General features: G+C 44.7%; 1 protein-coding gene across 7 annotated transcripts in view; it reads right to left on the bottom strand.

Annotated features, from left to right (window-relative positions):
• EYA3 (EYA transcriptional coactivator and phosphatase 3) overlaps positions 1-12,269 on the bottom strand; it is a 79,914-nt gene that overhangs the window by 28,946 nt on the left and 38,699 nt on the right. For 4 of the 7 annotated variants that reach the window (XM_084787489.1, XM_084787488.1, XM_084787491.1 and 1 more), the window contains 2 exons: positions 3,023-3,108; positions 936-1,119 (listed from right to left, as the gene is read on the bottom strand). In XM_084787489.1, coding sequence (XP_084643615.1) covers positions 936-1,119; positions 3,023-3,108 — 270 coding nt within the window. Of the gene's footprint in view, positions 1-935; positions 1,150-3,022; positions 3,109-12,269 lie in introns of all 7 variants that reach the window. The other 3 variants (XM_084787486.1, XM_084787487.1, XM_084787490.1) reach the window with 1 other exon arrangement.

The raw sequence follows: 12,269 nt of genomic DNA, 5'->3' as shown, positions 1-12,269 counted from the left end.
ACCAGGAATTGAACCCAGGTCTTCTAAAGAGCAGCCAGTGGTCTTAACTGTAGAGTCATCTCTCTAATCCGAAGTAGAAGAACTAATCTCTAACCTAACTTCTTTTGAGACAAAACACAGGTTGGCCTAGAACTCACAGGTATCCACCTGCCTCAGCCTCCTAAGTGTCAAGGTGTTCACCACCTCATCCAGCCTTTTTACTATTTAAGCTTTACTTAAATTTTAAGCTGTTTATTCTCTAACTTTATTGTAAATCACATTCTTTTGAGCAATGTAACTTAAGACACAAAAACATATCTACAGCCATTGTAAAGGCACCTAAGTGCAATTCCTTGAGAAGCCGTAATGCAGAGGGTTGTGTGATCTTTCCCAAGCGCTCTGACTCCCACACTCTCCCTGGTCTTAACTCACTAACTCTGTTTCACTCTGGCTCATCCTGGAATTCTCTGGTATAATGAAGAACTGGGCTTTCCGAAAGCAAGAAGTTCCTAAGTGGAAGGGAACTCCTTGGGCTGCTGGTGGCAGTGCCGGCAGAGCCACACCGCTCAGTGCCACTCACAAGCAGTCTCTGGCCTTGCGGGTCAAATCTTAGACCCACTGGGAAAGCATTAGAGCTGCTCTTGGAACCTTAAAGAAGTTTAAGACACAGAAATTGCGTCTGCTCCGAGTTCCTAACACAAATTCAAGACGTGCCTGGATTAAAACTTCAACAAGTAAGCCCTTCGAGTGCCGAACACTTACTCAGAGGGCGGAGTGTGCCCCAGAAGCACTTGTCTGTTCTAGCGTCTGCAGGCGTCCTAACCGTTCCTCACACAGTTTAAACTCAGAAAGGGAAACCAGCAGCACGGTGGCACTACCTTATCCAGAACAAACTCCTTCTCCCATCACTTGCCAACACCTGCTGGATGAGGTGTCCATCTGGTTTTGGTACTTACCAGAGGGAAGCCTCTGTGTGGCTGGCGCAGGTACCATAGCACTAGGCTTCTCCGTCTGGTATGTGGGAGCTGCTAACGTGGTATTCTCAGCATCACTGTTAGTCTGGCCTGCAACTCCAAAGCTGGAACTGGGGTAGCAGGCCTGGTACTGATTCTGTCCAAGAATAGTATAGGTGGGATAGTCCTGCGGGACAAAGGGAGGAAACCAAGAATACTACAAGAGGTATTAACCCGAGAGGCTCCTTTTCCCTCTTGTTCATAAAATATTGTCTTCTTACATTTCTATCTTTCTAGCAGTCCCAAGAAATCAATGATTTTCAAAATGCAGAAACTTGAGTACAGATGCATCATTTGAGTGGACAATGAGAGTTTACTCCTGAGTTACTCTTCAGAAGTAAATTATAATGTGAAAAACTAAAGACTGTCCTTAGAATCAAAAACAAGAGCTGTGAAAAGAGATAGCCCACATAGGGCTGGGGGCCACTATGCTGGCACATGAACTCAGCTCAGGAGACAGGCAGGAGGACGAATGCAAGTTCGAGGCCAGCCTGGACTCTAGTGCCTCCCAGGGCTGCTAGAGATACATAGTGAGGCCCTGTCTCCAAAAACCAACCCACCCACCCGAAACAAGTCAGCCCCTTCTCAACCCCAAGGTACTTGTGGACTTAAGAAAGAACGAACAACAACAACAACAACAACAAAAAAGAACAACAACAACAAAAGAATAAATAAATAAATAAATAACGAACGAACAGGGGCTGGAGAGATGGCTCAGTGGTTAAGAGCACTGTCTGCTCTTCCAAAGGACCAGGGTTTGATTCCCAGCAACCATATGGTGGCTCCCAACTGTAACTCCAGTTCCGATGCCTCTGACACCCTCATGCTAAAATAAAATTAAATAAATTATTTAAAAAAAGAAAAAAAGAAAGAACAAGGGGCTGGAGAAATGGCTCAGCAATTGGGAGCACTGACTATTCTTCCAGAGGACCCGGATTCAATTCCCAGCACCCATATGGCAGCTCACAACTGTCTGTAACTCCAAAATCTGACACCCACAGACATACAATGCACATAAAATAAAAGTAAATAAATTATTAAAAGAAAGAATGAATGAATGAAGGAACAAACACAGCAATGTAGGGACAGTCAGACAAAGAAAGTCAATGAGTAGCTTGATTATAGTAAAAAATCAAAACAAACCAAAATGGGGCTGGAGAGATGGCTCAGAGGTTAAGAGCACTGGCTGCTCTTCCAAAGGTCCTGAGTTCAATTCCCAGAAACCACATGGTGGCTCACAACCAACTACAATGAGATCTGGTGGCAGGCAGGCCCACATGCAGGCAGGATGTTGTATACATAATAAATAAATAAATCTAAAAACAAACAAACAGAACAAAACAAAACACTAACACACACAGTCAGTGGAGACAGTAGTGGTCATAGCAGTTGCTGCAGAAAGTCTGAACATGTTAAAAACAAACTCTAAACCACTGAAGACGTTACAAAATATAACAAATCATAGCTGGGTGGGGTAGTGGCCCACGCTGTTAATCTCAGTACTAGGAAGGCAGAAGCAGGCGGATCTCTCTGAGTTCAAGGCCAGCCTGGTCTACAGTGCAAGTTCTAGGACAACCAGGGCTACATAGGAGAAACCCTTTCTTGAAAACAAACAGACTAACAAACAAACAAATGAGCAAAACCATAAATAGCGAGTAAGGGAACGGGTGGAGGTAGTATCCAATCATTCCACGACAGCTGTGAATGCCAGGGGTCTGTGGGCTCTGGGAATATAAAAGTGACACAAGTAGAAAAAGAGATCCCTCCCTTGAGTGCACATTCTAGTGGGGGCTGGGTTAGGGCAAGCACAGTAGCTACGCCGTAGACAGAAGCACACTCCTGGGAGGATTAGCAAGGCCCAAGGGAAATGGGATAGCAGCCAGAGAGCATGAGGCATCCAGCAACAGGACTCTGTACAGTCTGTCCTACCCCTGCTTGATCCTTGCATGGGAAGGTGACCATGGAAAGAAGAGAGGACGAGAAAGTCAGGGGGGTCATATTGAGGAGGATGAACAAGCGGGGCACAGTACCTGGTTTGAGATGCTGGCCACAGCTGCTGCTGGGATATTGGCAATTGCAGAAGAAGTGGATATCAGGCTGGTGTTTGTGCTTGACGCTACAGGATTGAGAGGATTAGGAAATATTAAAGATCCCATGTAACGCCTTAAAGATATGGAAAGTAACCCACTTTAATTGAACATGCTGCAAGAAGACAAAGAATACTGGCTGAAGAGGCAAATGCTGGAAGCTGGAAAATGGCTCAGAGGTTAAGAGAACTGGCTACTCAGCCAGGCGGTGGTGGCGCACGCCTTTAATCCCAGCACTCGGGAGGCAGAGGCAGGCAGATCGCTGTGAGTTCAAGGCCAGCCTGGTCTACAAAGCAAGTCCAGGACAGCCGAGGCTACACAGAGAAACCCTGTCTCAAAAAACAAACAAAGAGAACAGGCTACTTTTCCAGAAGACCTGGGTTCAGGCTCCAGCACCCACATAATGGCTCACAACCATATGTAACTCCAGACCCTCCTTCTGGCCTCTGTGGCACCAGGCGTACATATGATGCACAGACATAAGACAAATCATTTACATCATTTACATAAAACTCAATTACATTTTTTAAAAGAAGTGAATGCTTGTTTTGCTTTTGTATGCCATAGCTTGGTGAGGCTTGCTTATAAACAAAACACATGGAATATCTGCTTCAACCTGAGTCTTCAGCTCTTTCTACGGAAGCCCTAGAAGGATGCTCACACAATCCACAGCTCACACTGACACACCAGTGAAGTCACAACTAAACCAAATCATTCCAGTCTTTTCTAGAAGCGTAAGAACGACTCCCCTGCAAGTGACCTGACAGTAAAGCTCTGGCAAATCCTATGCTATGGTATTGGTTATGGCCATTTGCCCCAAATGATGCCTTTCTTGAGGGACATATTTACTCTGAGAAATAGAGCTACTTCTCCAAATTCTAAAATGTTTAGGACTGCTATGTTCAAATAGTGGGCTATTAATGTGGGTCAATAAACGCTGTGAGGACTGGTGAGAGGGTTAGCAGGTAGTGCTGCTTGCTGCTAAGCCTGATGACCTGAGTCACACTCCTGGGACCCACATGGTAGAAAGAGAGATCTGACTCCCACAAGTTGCCCTCTGGCCTTCACACGTGCATTGGAGTGTTCACACACACACTAGTGTAAGTTTAAAAAGTTTGAATACTAATAAACCTGCAAAGACTCAAGTTTTTTGTTTTGTTTTGTTTTTCGAGACAGGGTCTCTCTATGTCAGCCTTGGCTGTCCCAGACTCACTTTGTAGACTAGGCTGGCCTCCAACTCACAGTGATCCCCCTGCCTCTGCCTCCTGAGTGCTGGGATTAAAGGCGTGCGCCACCACGCCCAGCTGACTCAGAAGATATTAAATTTCACCTGGTCAGGTAAAAATGCATTCTATCACAGGTACTTGGAATGCCTTTAAGTCCATCAGGTTCTGACCCCAAGGTTCAGTGACTAGCAGACAGCACAGGGCTTTGCCTGCTTGGTCAGCATTACCGGGCACCAGATCTGAGCTCTTCTCTCTCTCTTAACACAGCACAAAGACAGGGCTCCTCCTGCAGTTGTCCACACCCAAAGTGTTGCCCACCAGGAGGACCACGGGGACCAGCAGAAAAGTCTTCCAGGGGAAGGCAGGAAGCCAGCAAGAAAACCTCACTAAGAACAGAACACGAGCCAGGCGTGGTGGCGCAAGCCTTTAATCCCAGCACTTGGGCGGCAGAGGCAGGTGGATTGCTGTGAATTTGAGGCCAGCCTGGTCCACAAAGCTAGTCCAAGGCAGCCAAGGCTACACAGAGAAACTCTGTCTCAAAAAACAAACAAACAAACCCCCCCCCACAAAAAACAAAAACAAAAACAAAAACAAAAACCAAAAAACCAGAACTGGAGAAAAAGAGCAGGAAGAACTCAGGCCGGCCATCTAGAGCAGGATGGCCACTGCTCCCGGCACAGGCTAGCCTGTAGAAGAGCGCGGGCTAGAGAAGAGTGCAGACAATGTGTGCAGTCAGGTTGGTCACCCAGTTGGATCTCCCACCTCCTCACCTGCAGCTCTGTCCACAGTCACTGGCTGAAGTCTCCTGACAACCTACAGCGCTCTGCCCCAGGGCCATTACAGGGCTCTTAAGGGCGTCCTTTCCTAAACACAACTAGATCAAATGCAATGAATAGCTTATAGATGGTATTCTTTCCCATCAACAGTCACTTTCTTCTCTGCTATACCTTAATCCACTCATTTTCCTAAGAGGAAACACAGGGTAGATAACTCCTAAGCAATGTTAATCATTTTGTGGGAAAAGACTTTCTGGTAGTTTCCAAAGTCTGTACGCAATATATTATCCTAGGCAGGCCTGAAACCAAATAGACTAGATAAAGGTGACTTCAAACGGGAAAGAAGATAGCTTACTCAGCTCTTCCAGCAGTGCTGTCCTAACCAACTTCCTTCCCTCTGGGTGTGGCTCCTGCTTCTCTTTCCTCCTCGGGCCCAGCTTTCTCTTACTAGCACCCGAGAGTGTGGACTCAGCTATACCTGGTCACTATGCATATGGGAGAAATATGCTCTGGCCAAGTAGTTTTAGAAATGTAATAATCAACTGGGTGAGGTGACACATGCCTTTAATCCCAGCACCCAGAGGTGGATTGCTATAAATTCAAGGTCAGCCTGATCAATATAGCGAGTCTAGAACAGCCAAGGCTACATAGAGAAACCTTGTCTCAAAAAACAAAACAATAAGAAAAAAAAATCTAATAATCAGCCAAGCAGTGCACAGCCAAAGTGGAGGGAGGAGGACCAGCTCAAGGCCAGCCTCATGTTCATGGTGAATTCAAGGTCAGTGTGGGATACGTGAGAGCCAAGATCCACAAAACCAACAATAAAAAGAAACTTTATAAAATCTTCAGTCTAAAAAATATGTGGTCCCGGGCACTGGTGGTACACGCCTGTAATCCTAGCAGGAGGTAGAGGCAGGCAGATCTCTGTGAGCTCGAGGCTAGCCTGGTCTACAGAGTGAGTCCAGGACAGCCAGGGCTATCATACAGAGAAATTCTGTATTGACATCCCACCCGCCACCGTGCCAAAAAAAAAAAAAATTACTCTCTACGAGAACTGTCCCTCCTTGTCCTCTCCTGGCCAGCAGAACATGTCTGTCTTTCTTACAGAAGCTCCTTCAGATCTTTCTGTTAAAACAAGCCCTTCCAGCTTTCTCAGACATGCTGGGTTTTTTGTTTTGTTTTGAAAACAAAGTTTTACCTGGGCATGGTAGTGCACGCCTTTAATCCCAGCACTCAGGAGGCAGAGGCAGGCAGATTGATGTGAGTTCCAGGACAGCCTGGTCTACAAAGGGAGTCCAGGACAGTCAAGGCTACACAGAGAGACCTGGTCTAGATAACAAAAACAAAAACAAAAAACCAAGGTTTCTCTGTGTAGCCCTGTCTGTCTTGAAACCTGCTTTGTAGACAAGGCTGGCTTTGAACTCAGAGATCTGCCTCTCAAGTGCTAGGATTAAAGGTGTGGAACAAGACAACTCCTCTCCTGTTTTGTTTGTTAATCAGATCACATTATAGATGGTTGTGAGCCACTATGTGGGTGCTGGGAATTGAACTCAGGACCTCTGGAAGAGCATTCAGTGCTCTTAACTGATGAGCCATCTCTCCAGTCCCCTTTCCTATTTTTTCAAACACAGTAGTGAACTTTTCTTCCTTTAAAGTGCTTTCAGAAATCACATTCACTCCCTGTTTGAGTGTTCTGGCCCCTCCACTAGACTGTAAGTGCCAAGAAGACTTTGTTATCTTATTATCTCCAGCATCTAGTAAAGTACCTGACATATAAAAGATGAGGCTCGGCCGGAAAGTGGGAGCACACTCCTTTAATCTGAGCACTCAGGAGACTCTGAGTTCAAGGACAGCCTGGTCTACATAGGGAGACAGCTAGGGCTACATAGAGAAACCCTGCAGAGGAAAAAAAGATGAGGCTTAATAAGGATGTGTGAGATTCGGCCTTGTGCACATGAGGTGTGGGAGATAGAGGCCGACAGCGCAGTGACATCCTCTTGAGAGCGGCACACTCAGTGCATAACCAAGCATCACTCATTCACTCATTCACTTGTCAAACACTCACTGTCTACTAAATGCAAGTGCTAGTCCATGGGCTTGGACAATATCAATGTACTTTAAAAAATAAGAGAAAAAAAACCCTGTGCCCAAGAAGCTTAGTAACAAAATCAAAGTGCTATCTCCTAAACAAGGACTGCTGAGCTTGCCATGGGTAAACATAGCTGCTGCCAAGCCCGAGGACCTGACTTCAGGCCGGGAACCCACATGGCAGAAGGAGAGAACACGCTCACACACACACAAGACATGACAGAGTAGACATTAACATCATGGTTATGCATGGTTATGCACATGGATGGTGTGCACTGAGCTATGCGTAATGCCTTGGGGCTAGAGACACCAATGAGGATTCATATTTACCTTTAAAATATTTACATGTGTCCTTACAGGTTAGAGCACACACACATATTTCTTGTTTTGTTAACAGAATGTCTAAAAGAAATGACGCCTGACACCAGTTGCAAGTGCCTACATCTTGTTTTCTTTTTAAATGTCTTATTAGTAGGACTGCTTGTGCACGGGTGGTGATTTGAGTAAGGATGGACCCCACAGGCTCATTGCGCACGTGTGCAAGCATGTACGCAGGAGGACAGTTTATGGGAAGGAGCTGGAGATGAATTCAGGTCATATGGCTTCCAAGACAGACAAGTGGTTTTACGCAGTGAGCTATCCTGCTAGCTCCGTTTCTTTCTTTTTAAATTTACATTTATTAAAAAAAAAAAAAATAAATAAAATAAATTTACATTTATTTATTTACATGTTTTTATACATTTATTTTCTTTTTTTAAAGTTACATTCATTGGTGTGTGTGTGTTCTCATATGGAGGTCAGAAGACAAGCATGTGTGTCCTGGGGAATGTAACAAACCCCACTGACCATTGATCACCCTGCTAACCCCACATATATTGGGTTTTTTTGTTTGTTTGTTTGTTTGTTTTTGGAGACAGGGCTTCTCTGTGTGACAGCCCTGTCTGTCCTGGACTTGCTCTGTAGACCAGGCTGGCGATCCACCTGCCTCTGCCTCCTGAGTGCTGGGATTAAGGCTTGAGCCACCAAACCTGGCCATATCTTGGTTTCTAATACCATTCTTTTCTCCTGAGAGGAACTAAGCCTCTTTAGAGAAAAGGCTCACCAGGACTTAGGCGGATAATACATGGAATGTGCTTAGAGCATGTCAGTGTCAGATGCTAAGGATTCTACAACAACAACAAGCACCCCAAAACAAAATAGGTCAGTAGTGGTGGTTATCTAAAAAGGTGTCAGCCGGGCAGTGGTGGTGCGTATCTTAATCCCCGCACGCGGGAGGCAGAGGCAGACTGATCTCAGGGAGTTTGAGTCCAGCATGGTCTACAGAGTGAGTTTCAGGACACCCAAGGCTACACAGAGAAACTCTGTCTTTTAAAAAAAGGAGAGGGTGGGGGGCTGGAGAGATGGCTCAGAGGTTAAGAGTATTGACTGTTATTCCAGAGGTCCTGAGTTCAATTTCCAGCAACCACATGGTGGCCCACAACCATCTATAATGTGATCTGATGCCCTTTTCTGGTGTGTAGGTATACACGCAGGCAGAGCACTGTATCATAAATAGGCCGGGCATGGTGGTACATGCCTTTAATCCCAGCACTCAGGAGGCAGAGGCAGGCAGATTGCTGTGAGTTCAAGGCCAGCCTGGTTTACAAATTGCCCAGAATAGCCAAGGTTACACAGAGAAAGCCTGTCTTGAAAAACCAAAACCGTAACAAACCAAACCAAACCAAACGAAGCCAAGCACTTCTTTTGCAAAAAACAAAAACAAAAAAAGAATAACCAAACAGAAAAAAATGTAAAAGGGTATCAAAGTCAACTAAATGTATTCTCTGTAACCATATAAGATAACAAATAAAGCTGTTCTATATTAAAAATAAATTATAATATAAATGTATATAAATCCAGAAACAAATGATCAATAAAAACAAAGTGATGGGAGAAAAATGAATGGCCATCAAGGAGGGGCAGGGACCTTTTAAACATGGATATAGTTTCCAGACCTGGTGGGGTGGCTCACACCTAATAATTCTGACACTGGGGAGGGTCAGGAGTCAAGATCAGCCAGGGCTACAGGGCAAGACCCTCTCTCAAAGACACACACACACACACACACACACACACACACACACACACACACACGAGTGTAAACACAATGGAAAAAAATGTAGAAAGTGACTTTGCAATGGGGGTGCCTGACGACCATTCCTTCAGCCAGATGGCCACGGTTAGCACCAACTGAAATAAGTCATATGGCCAGAAGGCACATTTGACACGTGAGGGCATTTTACCTCTGTGACTACTGAGATACCTGTAACTCCAATCTAATCATGAATAAAACATCAGATAAGTTCTAATAGAAGGGCGTCCCCAAAGCCACCCAGGCCATCATAAACCAGAAAAGTCAGAGAGCATGAAGTCTACAGGAATCTAAGGAGACATGCCCATTAAATGTAAGGTACATCTTTCATTTGGGGAAGTTACCTCCTTAACTGATAATTTATAATACTAGTTCATTAACTGTACCAATTGTAGCATACTCTCATCAAGATGTTAACTGTAGGGAAAATTGAAGGGTATACATATTAGCCATGATCACGTCAGTTTTAAAAGATTTTATTTATGTATTTATTTATTATGTATATAGTGCTCTGCCTCTATGTAATGCCTGCAGGCTAGAAGAGGGCACTAGATCACATTATAGATGGTTTCTGGGAATTGAACTCGGGAACTTTGGAAGAGCAGCCAGTGCTCTTAACCTCTGAGCCATCTCTCCAGCCCTCAGATCACATCATTTTGTAAAGCCCCCATTTTGGAAATAGTTAAGCAATAACCATTCCAAGAACTAAACTCACTTGGATCTCATAACTAAGTAACATATTTTTCTAGATTCTTGTCTACCTCACCCTGTCACCCCACAGTACAGCTGGTCACAGCAGACATTAATGCATATCTTGACATTTCTTTTCAGCCCCCTTCTCCCTTATTTTCTGCCCTAAGTCACCCCAGCTGCAAGCTGGCCCCGCGCTCTGGTTCTGTTTTAGAGACTGCACAGTTGTTCTCCCGGATGAAGGCTGGGCTGTTGCTGAGCTGCTCATCCCTCGTCTGTATTTCCTTCTCTCCACCCTTGCAGTACAAATTATATGAGGACTGTGCACACTCTGCTCAGTTGCTCTAGCAATCTAAAAGTACAGTAAAACACAAAGTCTGCAGGGGCTGGAGAGCTGATCAGCAGGTAGAGCACACACTCCCCTCACAGAGGACCTGAGGTGGCCAGCAAATGTGCACCTCACTGCCTGTGACTCCAGGCCCAGGGGATCCAATGCCCTCTTCTGGCCTCCATGGCACCTGGACTCACATGCACATACCCACAGTCACCTACACAGCTTTAAAAGGGGCCCAGAAAGATGGCACAGCACTTAATTAAGAGCATTTGCTGCTGGGCGCGGGTTTAATCCCAGCACTCGGAAGGCAGAAGCAGGCGGATTGCTGTGAGTTCGAGGCCAGCCTGATTTATAAAGTGAGTCCAGAACAGCCAAGGCCACACAGAGAAACACTGTCTAGGAAAAAAAAAAAAACAAGAGCACTTGCTGTTCTTGCAGAAGACCTGGGTTCGATTCTCAACACCCATATCGTGACTTACAACCATCTGTAACACCAGTTCTAGGGGACATAACACCCTCTTCTGAGGGTCTGCTAGCACCAGACATGCATGTGATATACATACAAACATGTAGGCAAAACATTCATATATGTAAATAAACAAATCTTTTTTTTTTAAAGGTTTTTCAAGGGTTTCTCTGTGTAATAGTTCTGGCTTTCCTGGACTCACTTTTGTAGACCAGTCTGGCCTCGCACTAACAGAGATCCACCTGCCTCTGTCTCCTAAGTGCTGGGATTAAAGGCGTGCGTCACCATCACCCGGGAAAAGTTTTTTAGTTTTAGTTTTAGTTTTTTGTTTGTTTGCTTGTTTTTTGAGACAGGGTTTCTTTGTGTAGCCTTGGTTGTCCTGGACTCACATTGTAGACCAAGCTGGCCTCGAACTCACAGGGATTCACCTGCCTCTGCCTCCCGAGTGCTGGGATTAAAGGCGTGCGTCACCACCGCCCGGCAACAAACCTTATAATAAATAAATAAACGTGTTTTTAAAAAAGTCTGTTAATAAAAGGAAAACTCCTAGTTAAACAAAGGCTACGGGCATTATCAACAAAATGATAGTCCAAAGACATCAGTGTGTGCAGAGGAGAGAAGCAGTAGGGAGAGCTACTAATTATGAAGATGCACATGCTTCAGCCCCATTAATAACACCTACACTTCACTTTAGTCAAATGTTTTTCTGTAAACTTTTTCTTTAGATTATGAAGAAATGAACAACCTAATGCCTTAAAATTTCTATGCCTGTAATTCCAGCACTCAGGGTGGCAGAGGCAGGCGGATCGCTATGAGCTTGAGGCTAGCCTGGTCTACAGAGTGAGTTCTAGGACACAGAGAAACCCTGTCTCAAAAAACCAAAAAAGAAAAAAAGAAAGAGAAAGAAATTTCTACTCTGTATCAGAGTGTTGAACAATAAGTGGAGGAAAAACAAAGTTAGATATTTGTTAATAAAGTTCCTCAAATATGGGAGAGTTGATTTCAATTCTGAAAAACAAACATTACACTCACTCTCAGTTAGAATGTTCCCCCTCCATCCTGATTTGACTACTTACTTGGTGACTATCAATAGTTACTTAAATTCTCTGTGCCTCAGTTTCCCCACCTGGAAAATGGGTTAATAGTACTTACTCACTGGCCAAGGCTACACAGAGAAACCCTGTCTCGAAAAACCAAAAAAAAAAAAAAAAAAAAACAAAATAGTACTTACTCACAGAGCTGCCATGCAGAGGATACAGCACCTAGCCATGGCTTAGAGCAGAGCTGAAAACACAGTAAGCGCTGACTAGACACCAGCAGTTACTACGAACAGAATGGAGTAGGTTAACAGACCCAAAACACACAAGGTCGGAGGTTCAAGACCCACTGAAGTACGCTCATCTAACTCACTCCGAAACACGATCCCCTTATTTAGCAAGGGAAGAGAAGTTATATTCAGGACACAACCACAGAGGTGGG

This window comes from Acomys minous (assembly GCF_964271855.1).
Source record: "Acomys minous genome assembly, chromosome: 6".
NCBI classification, from domain to species: Eukaryota; Metazoa; Chordata; class Mammalia; order Rodentia; family Muridae; genus Acomys; species Acomys minous.
The sequence above is the reverse complement of the archived record's forward strand: the minus strand, read 5'-3'. Positions and strand labels throughout refer to the sequence as shown.